Below are 17,395 nucleotides of genomic sequence, written 5' to 3'. Positions count from 1 at the left end.
ATAAAAAAATTAAAATTAACATGTAGGTTTATTATTATTTATTATATCGTCAACTATCATAAATATTATAAATGCAATGTGTGCTTATCCATAATAAAACAAACAAATTTTTCATAAGAGTATGCTAATCTTAAGTATAATATTTAAAAAGAAAATTATTAAAATAAAACAAAATGAGAAATATTAGGTAATTAATAATTTTTATTTTGATAATGTATTTGAATCAATATTAATTAATTATCTTTGCTTTTTATTTAATTTTATATTTATTTAGAAAATTTTATATAATTATTTAATCAAATACATTTAAATAAAATTTTAAATAATAAATTTAAAAATTAATTATCCTTTTCTAATGTATAGAATGATATCATAAAAAATAATATCATTATTATTTTTTTTAATTTTAATATACTAATGATCATTCAATCAGATTTGTATATTTAAATAATTTTTTAAAAAATTATTTTAAGAATTAATATTTTTATTAATATGATTTTTAAAAATAGTTTTTAATTTTAATATTAAGCCAACAATTATATTTTTCGGTGTTATTGAAATTTGATGTATTTGACCATAATGTAAAATCAGATATCAACAAATCGAATAAAATTTTGAAATACACATATCTAATTCTTAAATATGTGATTTTGAATTCTTTATTTTTTAAATATACAAATCTAATCTATAAGTTTTATTCAATTATATAATTCTTTAAATTTGAGGGTTAGATTTTATAATTAAAATTAAAAAAATTAATATCCATAATAGAAAAACCGTAGTTCTAAAAATTAGATTGGTCGGTCGGTCAGTCCAATTGGAAACTAGACATTAATATTTAGGAAAAGTATAAGGAGTCCATGGTCTAAGCATATAATGTGTACAATGGAGGTTTAGGAAGTATTAGAGATATGACTATTAGTAATTGTCTTGTCAGGTTACGTTTTTGGAATGAGTGGGTTCATGATATGGTATTAGAATTTTAGATCCGAAAGGTCAAATGTTCGATCCTTGGTGAATTTCAAAATTAATTTAAATTTTTAGGATGAGTAATTTTATGACATGAGATGTTTATTATCCCTGATATTCGGATGGTTATTCTAGATAGTGTGGGTGATATTCATTTTATTCATAGACCAAAACCGTCAATTTCACAACCATCTATAAATCGTTGAACCGGCCAACATTCGGATGGTCGGATCGAACCGGAACAAGCCGGTTCTCATGAAACGTCGTCCTTCTACAATTAGGGTGAGAAAAGGAAAGCCAGGTCCTTCATCCCTCACTCCCTCGAGCCATTCTCAGTCTCCAACTCATTCCCCAAAACACAACCCTAGGTTACAGTGGTCTTCTCCACAGCCGCAAGGAGTGCGCCGCCGTTCCTTGCGATCAGGGGCCACCGGGTAGTCCGCGCTTCTTCGTCATTCAAGCTGTATCGCCATCTCTTCTCTCTTCTTCAAGCTGTGTCGCCGCGGCTGTCCTATTGCCGCCGTTCCAGCACCGCCTTCGAATCTGCTCCAGTCGCCGTCCCCGCTGTTCCACCGCCGTGGCGACTCGTCGCTGCCATAGCAACTCGTCGAATCGTCTCAATTTCGTCGCCTCTGTTCCACTTCTGTCGCGCTGCCTCTGTTCCGTCGGGCTCCAACCGTCGCCTGTGTCTTCTGGTTTGAGTTCCTCATTTGTGCTCCCTCTCCCTCATCTGTGTTTGAGTTCCAGCCCAGTGGAAGGTATTTTTGGGTTTTTTCCTTCAATCATCATTGTTTTTGACTTCTTTATTCTTGGGATTTGGTTTTATTTCTGGTTAGGATTGGTGATTTGAATTTTTTACTTGCAAATTGTTTTTTGGTGCTTTCCTTTTCAAGTTGCTTGCTGCTTCAATTTGAGGGAATTGTGAATTTTTGCTTGCTTGCTGCTCTAGTTAGGCTTTGATTCTTTGAGCATACACGTATCAAGTTAATGTTTTCAGCAATGGTGATTCTTAGATATTTCTTTTTTTTTTGTTGCTTTGTTTTAAATGCTCCTGTTGGTGTTGTCGTGATGTCGCTGTGTTTTAAATATTCTTTTGATGCTTGTGCTTGATGATAAAATTTAGATTGATAAGTCTGTTACTGGCTTACTGCATGATAAAAATTCACTTTTTTTTTTCTAATGTTATATTTTGTTTAAGTTTCTTGATGATAAATTGTACTGTGTTATTGATTCACGGCTCATTTAGTGCCTTTTTTTTTCCTGTTGTTAATCATTGTGCTGTGCTTGTAAAAATTGAGTTGAAAATTTTGTTAATTTTTATTAAAGCATGTTAAGTATTGTGCTGATTTTATTAAAATGTTGTTGACAATTTTGTTAATCTTAGTTAATTTTTGTTGATTTTTTTTATTAAGGATAGAGAGATTGAAATCTACAATCTCTTAAATAAATATAAAGAGAATATGGAGAGAATATATTATTTGATCTATAATTTATTGACAATTTTTGTTATTTTAAATGTGTTTATTTATATTTTATTTATTATTTTATTATAAAACGGCTAAACTACCGATAAATTGGTTAGAACAGTAAACTAAAACGGTTCCATATTTCCGGAACGTTGGAATTTGGAAAACACGCACCACCTTGCTATCATAGTGTGTGTGACCTTGTTATTCCATTAAAAAAAAAACCTTTAAAAACACTATTAATTTTAGGTGTTTGCTACGGTATGATGATAAATTCATACGTACCAATACGTTTAAAATATGGACAAATAACAATAAGACATGTAGAATTTATTTTCCACGTCAGCATTTAATTTTTTTTAAATATATAATATGTCATCACTTTTACTAAAACAACCTTTTAATTAAATAAAGATAAAAAATATTTATTTATTTAATTTTACAAAAAGACTTAAACATCATTCCTTTATTTGATTAGACAAAAATACCTTTTAAATACCCCTATCTTAACAGCTTCTCCCCAAATCAAAAAAGGAAGTTGAAACAGAAACCCTAGCTTCTTCCTCCTTCAAGAATCGCAGCTTCTTCTTCCTCGACCTCGGCGCGTCAGTTCCTGGTATTCATCTGCTCCATCGTGCTCCTGCCGCCGTCCGTCGGGCGCTCAGTCACCATCGTCTTCGTCTGGTCGTCGCAGATTCTTCCAACCCACCACCGTCTTCTGAGTTGTGTTCGTCGCCTGGCCTCTGTCTCCGTCACGATTCTGCCCCGCTCTTCTTAGACTGCTCAGAAGAAAAACCCATCTCCATTCCAGTTTCCTTCCTTCGAGTTCAGAGAGCAGAAGCTCAACCAAGAAAAAAACCTTAGACTTCGACGGTCAGTTCACTGCTAACTTCTTCTGCGTTTTTTATTTATGCCATTTTCAATGATTATTTGATTACTGAATATTTGAATGTTTTGTGTTTTAATTTTTATTGAATGATTATTTGATTACTAATGAGCTCTAGTTCTGCTGTGTTGCTATTTTTGTGTGTTGTGATATTTTTTTGAATGAGCTTCTGCTGTGGTGCTGTTTTGTGTGTTGCTGTGGTTCTTTATTTTTTATTGACATGCATCTGAGTGATATCACCACTGTAACTTAACTACTAAGTATTGTAGTACTTGATTTTAGTTATGATTTTTAAATTTCTTGATTCTTGGTTGGCATATTTTCTGCAGTTCTCTAATATTCTCTTGGTTGCTATTCTTGATTCTTGATTATTGTTATGATTTTTTAATGCTTCTATTTTTTCCTGTTCTGTACTTGACTTGATTCTGTTCTTTGATTTTTGATTCTTGATTCTTGATTTTTCACTGCATCTATTATGATTCACCATAGCACGCTATTTGATGTTATTTCATATACGAGTGTTTCATTTATATCATAATTAGTAATACAACTCTAAATCTTTGAAGTTTGGCTAATTATAATTCATAGAGCATGTTACAAATCATTTTTATAAAACTCAGAAGAAAATTGAAAAGCTGCATGCCTATTGAAAGTTGAAACCAAATTAATAGTACTGTTTTAACTCTTTCCTAGTAGTCAATAGCAGAAATAGGCATTTGGTTTAAATATGCATGTAATGTTACAAAGAATTTGATCCTTGTTACTTATCTAGCTTAAATTTGTATTGTTTTTACCTTCTTGACTAAACAGATTTTTGTCTCTCTTAATGACTTTTAGTTTATCACTGTAAAATTGATGAGCAAACCAGAGAGTTTTAAGGAACTAAGACAGCGATGAAAGAAGGAAATACTTGCTATTTAATTCTTTGTTGATTGTCATTATCAATTTTATATTTGGTTTAATATTTCTTCAATGTCATTATCACATGTTCTCTTAAGTTTTGAGTGGATGTGATTTTGGGTTTTACTTATTTGTTATCTCTCTGCTTTGGTCTTTAGATTTCAGTGGATATGCTTATATTCAGTTGCATAGAAAGATAATATGCTGTTGCTTACCAACTTTTATTGATGGCAGAAACTAGGAGAGCTTATTTATTTATTTGTTTATTCATTTAATTTTTGTTCCTTTGCTCATTTTGTTTTCATTCATTTAAGTTTAAATTTCGAGGGAGCTAATGAAGGTTTCCCAAATATACTCCATTTTGGTCAAATTTGGATCTCTTTTGGTTTGAATCTAGTTAGGCCACTTTCGGCATCTCATTACCGATTTAGCACACAACTGGAACTAACTTTTACTAGGCCGTATTGTATACCCTTAACATAAGTGTTCGAAAATTCTCTGGGTTTATTTTTGGAAATTTGAGAAGCCAGCTCGGCTCGGCTCAGTTCCGCTCAGCTCAGCTCAGTTCCGCTCAGCTCAGCTCATATTCCTATACGCTCTTCATCGTTTAGTTTCTGCTGCATCAATCAAATATCCATCCATGTTTGCTTCGGTGAGCGACAGCACTATCCTTGTTTTGCGCCACTGCCGCCTCTTACTTCCACGTCTCACCGTTTCTGTTTCCGTTACATCACCGTCTTCTCTCTTATTCTCTCCGTCTTCCTCCTCTTACTTTCCTCCAACAATGAACAACAAAAGCAGAAACCCCAATACCTCTTCCTTCTCCTCCTACGCTCACTCCTCTTCCAGGTTCTCTCTCTCTCTCTCCAACAAACAATTATCCTTCTTTATAGCTATTATCGAATTAAAATTCGTTTCTTTTGCGTCTTGCTGTTGAAGCTTGCTCAAAATCATTGTGTTTAGCTCAAATTTCCTAATTTTTGCTTCTTTGTTGTTTTTTAATTCCTCTTCCTTTTACTTTTGTATGATAATGGTAGGTTTTTCTAGTGAATGAAGCTTAAAGTTTTATGCCTTTAACTGATGCCATTTTTGGGCTTTTGAGTGGCAGTGGTGGAAGAGGAAGTTCTTTTGACATGAGGAACGACAGGGAAAGAACAAGAGGACGTGGCAGTGGCCGTGGTGGTGGTGGCAGCTCCGGGAAGGATAAAATTGACGCTCTTGGTAGGCTCCTGTAAGCACTAATTTGCTCTTTGCTCATTATTTTCTCTCAATTTTTGTTTTTGTGGGATAGTTCTCGATTTCTTGTAATTGTAGTCCATCAAAACAAGTTTTGGAGAAAATTTTATGTACTTTATTTGTCTTTCTAATAAAATGAACTATTTTATAAAGTGTAAACTATCTTGTGTAGAGCAACTACTCATAGGAAATTAGTATGTATGGTTTATGCAATGTACTAAATATTATATATCACCCTTTTTCTTTCTAAGGTCAAAGTTAGTGATTTTTGTATGTTTCTCTGGTAATACCTGCAGGACGAGGATTTTGCGTCATATGGCATCTGAATTGAACTTAGATATGCGAAGTGATGGTTATGTCAAAGTTAATGATCTGCTAAAGCTGAATATGAAGACATTTGCTAATATTCCATTAAGATCCCACAATATTGATGATGTTAGGGAGGTCAGTTTAATTATTCATATATTTTTTTATTTCTTGTTTGTTCTTTGTTATCATTGCCATTTCTATTGTAATTTGGATTATTGTGTTGCATTTTGGAGAAGCATTTGGTTTGGGGAAAATAGCAAAATAGAAAATAGTCACATTATAGATACAAGACAAAAACTTCGAGACCACTTCTTGTTTAGCATACAAGATAAATACATTTTATTGTATTGTGTCTATCGACATTTTCAACTTGTTATTCTATTTAGCTTTTTATTCCTGTATCCTCTGTATAGAATTTCCTTTTCTAAATCTTTTGTTGCAGAGTGATACTAGTTTGATCTTGTAAAAGCAGTCAGAATATGGTTTTCAGAATTTCTTGATCCATCTTTCTGCAACTAACAATAGTATAAATCATTAGTTGAATGAATCGGATAGGATTGGCATGTTGATTGTAGCTGGTCAAGTGTATCCCACTCTTAATTCTTTACTTACTGCTACATAATATCCGTGGCTTATCTTTTTTCATGAATTGTTATTGTATTTATAACGACTTTTTTTTATCTTTTTCTGTAGACTGTATCTATATGCTATTTATTTGTGTTTATTTAGTCCCTGAAGTTAAGATTTTAATGTCTTCTATTTTCATATGAATTAAGTATTAACTGAAGACCTTTTATTCTAAATGATCTCTTGTTTATTCTCAGGCTGTTCGAAAGGACAATAAGCAGCGCTTCAGCCTTATAGAAGAGAATGGGGAGCTACTTATACGAGCTAACCAAGGCCATACAATAACGGTAAACTGTTCTGTTTTAGTTGAATGTTGAGACATTTAAATTTCTTTTGAAGTTTTTTAAAAAACCTTCAAACCTTAAGTAATTGGATCTGTGCTCTGAAATGAATATTACGTAGATGTTCTCATGTCACTTTATGTTAAATTGATTGTTTGTGGAGTAACTAAAATACATGATTAACTTTTGATCTGCAGACTGTTGAAACTGAAAGCTTGTTGAAACCAATCCTTTCAGCTGAAGAAGTTCCAGGTGAATAATCAATGGAGCTGTATTTCTGTTAACTTTGCTGTCCTTGTGAGTCATATTCTCCAAATGGTTATTTTTCTTCTCCCCCACTTTCTATTTTTTGTTTTTTCTTGATTTTGCTACCATATGCAGTTTGCGTGCACGGAACCTACAGAAAAAACTTGGATTCAATTCTAGAATCCGGCCTCAAGCGCATGAAGAGATTGCATGTTCATTTCTCTTGTGGTTTACCAACAGATGGAGAAATAATAAGTGGTAATGTGATTAGCTATCAAAAATTCATTTAGATTTATTTAGGCATGGTCATTTTCCTTCTGCAGTATTAAGGCTGGCAGTTATGTTATACAGTAGCAAAGGAATACTGATGTCTTGTCTATTGTGATTAACCACTTAAGTATTTTAACTTTGGAATTTGGATATGTCTTTACTCTTTACTTGTGCTTATTTACAAGAGCCTGGTATTATATAATCACTAAACATGTTAACATGAAAGTAATTCAAATAATAATTAGTCAATGATCCAAAGTCTGAATAAACTGGTTACTTGGAACAAAATGCCTGTAAACTTCACTTCTTTATTAGTAAATCAATAATGCAATTAAGCCATTCAATATTGCCCTCATAAGTAGCATAACTAATAATGGTTTGCATTTTTAAGCATTTATTTACCCTTTATCATTTGTTGGGGGTGGTGGTGGCAATTGATTGGAAATCTCTTCTTAGCAATCAGTGTAACATGAGATATTTTTATGGATATTAAAGTATTTGCTTGGACTATTTTACTCAATTTCTTGAGGATATTTTTTCTATTGAATAACTACATCTAGCATCCCTTTAGTTTTAGTTATTCCCTTGTATGCAACCATTTCTAGTTAAGTTTGATTACTTAGTTTTTGTCCTTGATTTCTTACCTAGTTTTCTATTTTGATTCCCAGGTATGAGGCGAGATGTAAATGTTCTGATCTTTTTAGATGTTAGAAAAGCATTGGAGGGTATGATAATATTCCAATCACAATTCTTGAAATGCTGAACTTCTTAGTTGTTTGTTGATGATAGTAACTAAAGATATATTCCTTTTGCAATCTTATTGCAGAAGGTATGAAGCTTTTCATTTCTGACAACAAGGTTATCTTGACAGAAGGTTTTGATGGAGTTGTACCCCCCAAGTATTTCCAAAAGATAGAATCGTGGCCCGGTAGACAACCTATTCCTCTCCAAAATAATTTGTCGTAGTTTATTACTGGTTTAGGATTACAGTGTGTGGATTACTGCTTGCCTGATTGGTTGTGTAAACAATGGCAGTTTTTTCAGTCTTCACCACCGTTATTTGGACTTTCTTATTAGAAATTCAATTAGTCCGGCTTGAGAAACTGTCATTGTTTCTTCAGCATGGATGTTTTATACTCTTGTTAAATTTAAAACAAAATGGTTAAGTCTAACTCATCCTATGAATTGTTAATAAAGTTTTTCCGAAGTTTCAAGTTTTTTGCATGTTCTATATAATATTAGACAAAAAAAAATATCTAATGTATGATTTCAGGTAGGTTGATGATTCATAAACTTTCTATTTGAAAGCCCCACATAATATTGGTTACCATTAAGATTTAGTTATTTGAGTGAGCAAACTGCATAATTTGAAAGGGAATGCTATAAGTGATAAAAATCATAATACAAGGCGAAAATACATAAAAAAATTTGAACTGGAAGGCATACCCAGTTGAAAACAAAACAGAAGATGGCTTTCATACATAAAATTAGGGCAATCACCTAAGAAAATATGATTAAAAAACCTCCTAATTTTTACCTATTGCGTATATTTCTTGATTTACAAGTTGGTGAATTGAAATACCATCAAAATGCCAAAGCAATGGCGACTTTGAAAACAAAAGCTCATTAGCTATGTCCTGCATTGAAGGTCTTGATTTTGGGTTGGGATGCAAGCATGCCAATGCTAATGTTAGAACAAGTACAATATCCTGCATGTCTTTTCGAAGAAAGGGCAATGGGATACGTGAATCCAATACATCTTTGATCATGATCTTTGGAGGAGATGGTTTTGACATATTGGAAAGTAGTTCCTTAGGATGTTCTCCCATTATTGTTTCTAAAGCCACCACTCCAAAGCTATAAACATCACATTTTGTTCACATTTTGTTGTCACGTTGATGCTGTAAGCCAGTTCTACAATATATTCAAACATTAAATAGGTTACTATGACATTTAAATAATAAATAAATAAGAGAATAAAATACAGTTTTACCTGGGGCAACGTATCTGGGAGTGCCAGCTAATAGAGTTTGATTAGATGAATCAGAAGAAAGTAGTTTAGCTGTACCAAAATCTGATAGACAAACCTCTAAATTTGAAGTCAACAAAACATTGGTACTAGTTACATCTCGATGGACAATGGGTGGAGTGCAATGATGGTGCATATGAGTGAGAGCAAATGCAGTCCCTTTAATAATGTTTACTCTCTTAGACTCTTACTCCAATTCAACTCTTGAGCTTCTTCATCAATGGCTAGGTTATAGAACAAGTTTCCCTTTTCCATATACTCATACACCAAAAACATACAGCTGTTGTACACCAAAAACATACAGCTGTTGTGCAAACAAAAACCATAAAGCCTAATGATGTTGCGGTGGCGAATTTCTGTCAAGACCTTGACCTCATTGCTAAAACTCTTGTAAAATGATAGATTTTCAGACTCTGTATTGTGAAGCTTCTTAATGCAACATTTCTGCCACTAGGAAGCTGTGCTTTGTAGACACTTCCATAAGCACCTATTCCAATGCAATACCTTATATCAAAGTCTTCTGTGGCTTTGATTATGTCTTTAAATGCAATTTTACCATCATAGTTCCAAACTGAGAAGATATCCCCATTCTTGCTTCTTTCCTCAAATCCGTACTCTCTTTGGAGGGGATAGAAGACACTGATTCCAAGCCATATGAACACTGTTGTAATGAAGAAGTAATTCAAGGCAGCAAGGGAAACTAGTGCTATGGTACTATATGGAGAAGAGCAAGAGGGTGACTGCTTATTACCAATCAGTGCTTCACTTGGAAAACCACAAAAGTGTGTATCTGGAATAAAGGAATTGTAAGATATATTGAGATATGGAACGGAATGGAGTCCCTCTGGTATGCTTCCTGAGAGGCTATTATTACTGAGGTCTAGATAAGAAAGATTGCCAATTTGAGAAGGAATATGTCCACTTAAAAAGTTGTTACTTAGTTGCACATAACTGCAATGATTTAGAATACCAAATGGAATTGGTCCCTTAAGGCTATTGTTGGAAATATCTAAAGTTGAAAGCCTAGAGAGTTGTCCAATCCCAGATGGTATAACACCAGAAATATTGTTATGGGAAAGGTCTAAGGCTTTCAAATGGAACAGGTTCTCAAATTCTACAGGGATGGGACCTTCAATATGGTTTGAATCAAGGGACAAAGATTCCAAATCCTCTAGTTGTCCAAAGGTAGAAGGGATTGAACCATTCAATGAGTTATTTGACAGAGTTAACTGCTCTAAATGCTTTAAGTACCCTAGCCTTTCGGGAATGGGAATGGGGCCTTCAAGATTGTTTGAGTGAAGAGAAAGTTGAGCCAAACACTTCAACTGACCAAAAGTGGAAGGAATAACACCTCTAAGAAAATTGCTAGCAACATTAACTAACTTAAGTTGAGTGAGATTTGAAATTGGAGTAGGCAACTCACCTTCAAGATAGTTAGAAGAGAGATCAAGATACATAAGCTTTGTAAGAGTGCTTATTTCACTGGGAATGGTTCCCTTGAGTTCCAAACCAGTAAGTTCTAGACGGATCAAATTGGGGAATGCAGTAAAATTGAAGTTCCTCAATTCAGATGAAGGGATAAAAAAAATAACGCCTTGTTGAAATCTCTATGACACTTCCAACGTCATTGCACACAATACCAGTCCAGTTACAATGTTTTGAGATGTCACGACCTTCCGTCCACCCGCTATGGAGCAAGGCCTTTTGTTCCTCGTTCAAGGACGAGGAATTTGATGCTGCCACCATGGTGTTGGCACTCATAACGGTTAGGAGGACTAAGGCAAACAAAGTGTGAACAAAGATAAGCTTCATTAATGCAAGTAAATTGCAACCTGAGTTTGTCATGTGTGTATCTAAATTTCACTGAATTGTGTTGTATAATATTCTCTCAATTGTTGTTGCACATATATATAATAAGGAGTAAATGAACAAAAATATTATGAAAGAGTTTGGAGTGGACAGAAATACACATAAAAGATCGTAAATATTAAAGTACACTCGAATATTGAAAGAAACGGTGAGAATGTGACATATATAGAAAGGGAAAGTATAAGGAGTCAATGAAATATTTGTATAAAGAATGACTAATAATTAATACTAGCTTTAGACTCAGGCATTCCACCGGAATAAAATGGATTTACATTTTATAAAATATATAAATTAAATTAAAATTTAATAATTATAAAATTTAAAAATATATACATAAATTGGACTTTAAATAAAATTACAAAAATATTTAATTTAAATTTATTTATTTAATTTTATATTATTATTTGTATTTTTTAAACAGTCAGTTTTGTTTATTTTTTAGATTTTTTTTTACCAAAAATATGACTCGAACCCGCGACCTCTTAAATGAGTATGGGGAGATTATGCCATTTGAGCTATAACTCATTGGCTAAAATTTGGAAAGATAGGAGACTCGAACCTGCAACCTCTTAATTGAGTATGGGGAGTCTATGCCATTTGAGCTATTATTCATTGGCAAAATTTGGAAAGATAGGAGATTCGAACTCGCAACCTCTTAATTGAGTATGGGGAGTCTGTGTCATTTGAGCTATTACTCAATGGCAAAATTTGGAAAGATAAGAGACTCGAACCCGCAATCTCTTAATTGAGTATGGGGAGTCTATGTCATTTGAATATAAAATTATTAGATAAAATGCAAGTTTAAAATATAATGTTTTAATAGTTGAAATTAACATTCAATTTTTTAATTTTATTTTTTATGATTTACAATAATATGATGAATTTTCATAAATATTATAATTAAATGATATTAAAAAATATAAATTGTTGAAAAGAAAAAAAAAGCGATATATAGATGATATAACTAATGAATACAATTAGACCAAAAATAAAAAACTAAAATGAAATTATAAAGGACATGATTAGTTGAAATTAATATTAAATGTTCTAATTTTATTTTTTATGACTCGCAATAATACCACGTATTTTCAACAATATTATAACTTAATGATATTAAAAAATATAAATTGCTAAAAAGAAAAAAGGAATGATATAATTAATGAACACAATTAAACCAAAAGTAAAAAAAAAACTAAAAGGAAATTGTAAAAGTCTAGTGTTTTAGTAATTTATCAAATGAATACAATTAAACTAAAAATGAAAAAACTAAAAAGAAGTTATAAAATTCTAGTGTTTTATAAATTTATCACCTAATACACATATTTAGCAAATTAAAAAAAGAGTTGTGGTCATGAACCAAATTCTTCAAATACTCGTGTAAAATATTAGTAAGAATAGAGAAAAAAATAATAAGAGGCATGATATTATGTGAAAAGAGGAGATAAAAAAAATGTGTGAAGTGAATATTGATTTATATAATAAACATAAGAAAGAGTGAATATGAAAGAAGATGATGAATTATGTTTATTACTAAATTTATGTCTATTAAAAAGAAATAACATTAATATTGAAACCATATAGAATCCTATATAAAAATAAAAAGTAAGAAAATATGAAAAATATATAATAACCTAAAGAAAAATAAATGTTATAAGAATGAGAAGGAAAATGAAAAAGAATTTTAAGTTATAATTTTATATAATAAACATAAAAATGAGTGAATATAAAAGAAGAAAATAAATTATGTTTATGCATATTAAAGAGAAATAATATTAGTATTAAAGGCATATAATATTATTTTATATAAAAATAAAGATTAAGAGAATATAAAAATTATAGAGTAACTTAAAGAAAAATAAATATTATAAAAGTGAGAAGGAAAATAAAAGAAAAATCTTAAGTTATAATAATGAAACACATGAAAAGTTGAAAAAAATAATTAAAAAATAATTTAATTAAATAAATAATAAATAAATTATGTCCATTAATTATTTAAATTAACGTGGCATAATATTAAAAGGTTAGAAGTCTAAGAATATATTGAAAAATATAAGGCTTGTAATGAATGGTTAACTATTATCCTTCCATCATTTTCTTGAAGAATCTTGGTCACCTAATAAGGCTTATAATGAATGGTTAACTATCATCATCTTTCACTATATATCATTTTGGAAAATATTGTTGAAAACTATGACGATTGACGACCCATTAAGCACGAAATGTGGTCTCCCAAGGAAGGAGTTCAAGATCTTAACCTCAGTGTACGTCTAGTGAAGCTATGTAAGTTGCATCTAAAATTCTAAATAATGATGTTCTCTATTATATTTTTTTTAATGACGTTTTAATGCTCCAAATATTTAGTTTGACTTAGTATTTTTATATTATATTATTAAATAAATAAGAAGGAATATTTGTACAAAAGCGAAGATAGTTTTGGTGTACGAATGTAATTAGAGGCAATTACATATTATATAATACTATAGAACTATTAATATGACTTTAAATAATGCTTTTCATAATAGAAAATATTTTTGTTTTCTAAAACTAAGGAAATTCAATTAAGTTATACGTTGGGGGGAATGTTGAGGCTCTCTCAATTGTTGAACTCTTTGGGCTCTTTTAGGTTGGGTCAACGGGTCAAAAAACTAGTTAGTTAGTCGGGAAAATTTCCAAATAGGATTGCAAAATACCTCGCGATAGTAATAAAAAACAAAAAGAAATTTGCTTAGCTTTTGAAATAATATAAATCAAACAATTTGATCAATATAAACTAAATTGAAACGATACTGCTCAACCCATAGATTAGAACATTGAGGGATGTCATATTTAGTTATATGCCCAAAAGTTCAAGTGTTGCATTATTTTGTGACTCACTAAAACATACAACTTGCAATGTTGCGTATATATGCTACTAAAATACAATCATATGACATGCTAATGCTTCAATTGGTAGATTGAGACATCAAAAAAAAGAAGAATTCATTGAAGTCTTGGAAGCTGAAAACTCATTAGCCACATCCTGCATTGATGGTCTGGATTTTGGGTCAGAGGAGAGGCATGCTAATGCTAGCTTTACAACATGCACAACATCTTGCATTTCTTTCCGAGATTTCGGAAGTGGAATCCGTGGATCCAACACATCTTTCACCAATAATTGTTGAGTAGATGGCTTTGTCATAGTGGACATGAATTCTCTTGGGTGATGACCCATCGTTGTTTCTAATGCCACCACTCCGAAACTATAAACATCACATTTTGTAGTCACACTCATGGTGTATGCCAATTCTACATCAAAAACAACCATAGAGAGTTATATAAATGATGATGAGGACAGTGATTTATTTGGATAATTAGAATTAGAAATTACCTGGAGCAATATATCCATAAGTGCCAACTAAAAGAGTTTGGTTAGATGAATCAGGATCAAGAAGTCTCGCTGTGCTAAAATCTGAGACACAAGCTTCTAACTCTGAATTCAGCAGAACATTGTTGCTGCTGACATCTCTATGAACAATAGGAGAAGGACAATGATGATGCATGTGAGCAAGAGCATAAGCTGTCCCTTTGATGATATTCACCCTCTTGCTCCACTTCAACTCTTGTGCTTCCATCTCGTTGGCCAAGTTACAGAATAAGCTTCCTCTTTCCAAGTATTCGTACACCAAAAACATGCATCTGTTATGCAAATAGTAGCCATAAAGCCTAATGATGTTGCGGTGGCGAATCTCTGTCAAGACCTCAACTTCATTGCAGAAGCTCTTGTAATAGGATGGATTTTTTGATTCTGTTTTGTGAAGCTTCTTTAATGCAACAGTTTTGTCACTTGGAAGTCTCGCTTCGTAGACGCTACCATAAGCCCCGGTTCCAATGCAATATCTGATATCAAAGTCCTGTGTGGCTTCAATGATGTCCTCAAATGCAATTTTGCCATCATAGTTCCAAATTGAGAACAAGTCTCCATTTTTTGTGGCCTTATTTTCAAGCTTGCCATGATGCCTGGCACGGAAAATGCATATTCCAATTCCAACAGAACCCAATGAAATGGTAACGCAGACCATGATTATGACCAAAACCAGTGATCGGCCAAAATGCTTATTATGATGATGGTCTTCTAATTGATAACAGAATGGAATAATAGACTCAAGTTCCTTTGTGTTTTTGATACTAAGATTATTGTAAAAAAGGTCTAAATATGAAATGTTTCCAATTTGAGAAGGAATGCTTCCACTTAAATTGTTATGGCTAAGATCCACATAACTAGAGTGAATAAAGATAGAAGATGGGATAACACCAGAAATAGCATTATAACAAAGATTTAAAACTTCTAGATGCAACAAAAGCTCTATTTCTTTGGGGATACAACCATCTATCCTGTTGGATCCGATGCTGAGCACTTCCAAACGGGTCGCACCCGATTTGCTCAGGAATTGGACCAGACAAGAAATTTGAACTCAGGTCTAACGTTAATAAATTTGTTAATTTCCCTATTTCATGAGGAATGAAACCACTAAGCAAATTTGAATGAAGGTGGAGACTTGTCAAACGCTTCAAGTACCCAATTTGCTCAGGAATTGGACCAGACAGGGAATTTGAACTCAGGTCTAAGGTTAATAAATTTGTTAATTTCCCTATTTCATGAGGAATGAAGCCACTATGTTTGTTTTGGGAAAGGTCCAACACAAGAAATTGAGTTAGATTTGGCAATGTGAAAGGAACCTCATCACCAAAATGTTGATTGTTGGAAAGGTTCATGTGTGTGAGATTGCTCATTTGACCAAAAATCAATGGAATGCTTCCAAGGAACCTGTTGGCACTCAAGTCCAACATGACAAGTCTCTCCAGCTTGCTTAGTTCTTGTGGAATTGTACCACTAATATAATTGTTAGAAATGTCCAACACCACAAGTTGAGTTAGATTTTCCAATAATGTAAAAGGAACCTCACCTGCAAAAGTGTTGTATGATAGGTTGAGATGTTGTAGCTTCTTGAGACCACTTAGTTTAGGGAACTCACATAACCCCATTTCACTGAGATCTAGATGGACTAGATTTTGAAACACTGAAAAGTTTAGTTTCAAAAAGCAGAGTTGTGTCCTGAACTCGTCGGTGAAATTACTTGGAGTTGGAGGTGAAAGCAATGTTATACTTCCAGCTTTGTTGCAGTTGACTCTGGGCCAGTTGCAACGGTTTGAGACATTATTATGTTGGTTACTCCACAACTCTTTACTAATTGAAAGCATAGCATTGGCTTCTTGATCCAAGGGTGACAATTTGTGAGTTCCAGCATTGGTGGTGATGCCAACAAAGACAAGTGGCACTAACATCAAAATAATAGTGCAAGTGCATGATATAGCCATTGGAGTTACAAGTGTTTGATGAATTAATGATCAAGTTATGTATTTTTCAATTATTATTCCACAACTTAAAGCCTCAGGGAAAGTGGAACAAGGCTACTAATTAGTGTCATTTTCTACAACTTGAAAGCCACGACAATCAAAGTGGAACATAGCACTTTGGTTTTTCCACGATGGAATTCTCAAGTCGTTGGTGGAACATAGAATGAACGTGTAAGTCGGGCAAATCAAGTTCTGCCAAATATATAGTCATAAAGGTATGACTAAAATAGAGTTCAAGAGGATGGAATGTATACATATATAGATGTCCGTTGATTCTTCCATCATTTTCTTGATGAGTGTTCTTAGTCACTGTACAAGATGGCTCTGGTACGGGTTGAGAGATGGATTGAGAACTTGCGGGTTGAGGTGGATGCCGGATCGCTTGACTGAAGCAATGGAGGGAGGTACCTGCAAAGACACTCCGACGCTCAAGTCAGAATGGATCTGAGAGGTATAAGGTGTGAGGAATGAATGAATACCTGTAGGGACTTGGGTCCTCTATTTATAGGTGTTGGGAGTTGTCTTATCTTATCTTGTTTGGTCAAGATAGGGAAGACGTTTGAATTCGAAAGTTGGTTAGGGGTTCTAGAGGGCCATTTTTCGGGCCTTCTGGAAGAGGGGGACGGGTCGGACCCGAGGAACCGGGTTCGGGTTCAAACGTGGGTTCGGGATTCGTGGGCCGGATCCGTAACAGTTGCCCCCGCAGTGGGAGAGCGAGCAAGGTCGGTCTGTCGCTGGGAGGTGTGGTGTTGACCGCGGGCTAGGTCTTTAGTTTTTCTCGGGCGTTCGTTTGGTTCTTTTGGAGGGAGATCGGTGTCTCGGCCTCAGCTTTGCTGAAGGTTCGTCTGACCGTTTTGGTTCGACGTGACTCTTCGGAGTCCACTGCATCCGTTGCGTTCTTCGAGGCATGCTT

At 33.3% G+C, this 17,395-nt stretch overlaps 2 protein-coding genes across 6 annotated transcripts; one reads left to right on the top strand and one right to left on the bottom strand.

Annotated features, from left to right (window-relative positions):
* The first annotated feature begins 1,249 nt into the window (after positions 1 to 1,249).
* Positions 1,250 to 8,407, top strand: LOC112797076 (uncharacterized). Of its 4 annotated transcripts, XM_072235764.1 has the most exons (10): positions 1,278 to 1,727; positions 2,949 to 3,308; positions 4,748 to 5,070; positions 5,330 to 5,452; positions 5,754 to 5,901; positions 6,591 to 6,680; positions 6,872 to 6,926; positions 7,056 to 7,178; positions 7,859 to 7,915; positions 8,017 to 8,407. In XM_072235764.1, exons 3-10 carry the CDS (start codon positions 4,862 to 4,864, stop codon positions 8,154 to 8,156), a joined length of 945 nt encoding a protein of 314 aa, XP_072091865.1. In that variant the 5' UTR covers positions 1,278 to 1,727; positions 2,949 to 3,308; positions 4,748 to 4,861; the 3' UTR covers positions 8,157 to 8,407. The 4 variants fall into 4 exon arrangements, with proteins under 4 accessions (XP_025695619.1, XP_029153749.1, XP_025695618.1 ...); XM_029297916.2 differs by having other exon boundaries at positions 1,269 to 1,727; positions 2,949 to 5,070; XM_025839833.3 differs by lacking the exon at positions 4,748 to 5,070 and having other exon boundaries at positions 1,274 to 1,727.
* A 5,452-nt stretch (positions 8,408 to 13,859) lies between these two features.
* Positions 13,860 to 16,516, bottom strand: LOC112795092 (MDIS1-interacting receptor like kinase 2-like). Of its 2 annotated transcripts, none has more exons than XR_011881285.1 (2): positions 14,456 to 16,513; positions 13,860 to 14,373 (listed from the first exon to the last, which is right to left on the bottom strand). XR_011881285.1 is itself a non-coding variant. In XM_072235763.1 (2 exons), exons 1-2 carry the CDS (start codon positions 15,144 to 15,146, stop codon positions 14,051 to 14,053), a joined length of 1,014 nt encoding a protein of 337 aa, XP_072091864.1. In that variant the 5' UTR covers positions 15,147 to 16,516; the 3' UTR covers positions 13,860 to 14,050. The 2 variants fall into 2 exon arrangements, 1 of the variants encoding a protein (XP_072091864.1); XM_072235763.1 differs by having other exon boundaries at positions 14,456 to 16,516.
* Between the last annotated feature and the right edge of the window lie 879 nt (positions 16,517 to 17,395).

This window comes from Arachis hypogaea, chromosome 4, assembly GCF_003086295.3.
Source record: "Arachis hypogaea cultivar Tifrunner chromosome 4, arahy.Tifrunner.gnm2.J5K5, whole genome shotgun sequence".
NCBI classification, from domain to species: Eukaryota; Viridiplantae; Streptophyta; class Magnoliopsida; order Fabales; family Fabaceae; genus Arachis; species Arachis hypogaea.
This window is presented reverse-complemented; position numbering and strand designations above follow the sequence as displayed.

What these genes read in the sequence shown, in the direction of transcription:
- LOC112795092 (XM_072235763.1), bottom strand. Translation starts at nt 15,146, where the DNA reads ATGGTCTGCGTTACCATTTCATTGGGTTCTGTTGGAATTGGAATATGC. An exon ending in TTATGGATATATTGCTCCAG is followed by an intron (nt 14,374 to 14,455) that starts GTAATTTCTAAT and finishes TTTTTGATGTAG; the next exon opens with AATTGGCATACACCATGAGT.
- LOC112797076 (XM_029297916.2), top strand. Translation starts at nt 4,862, where the DNA reads ATGTTTGCTTCGGTGAGCGACAGCACTATCCTTGTTTTGCGCCACTGC. An exon ending in TACGCTCACTCCTCTTCCAG is followed by an intron (nt 5,071 to 5,329) that starts GTTCTCTCTCTC and finishes TTTGAGTGGCAG; the next exon opens with TGGTGGAAGAGGAAGTTCTT. An exon ending in ACCAAGGCCATACAATAACG is followed by an intron (nt 6,681 to 6,871) that starts GTAAACTGTTCT and finishes TTTGATCTGCAG; the next exon opens with ACTGTTGAAACTGAAAGCTT.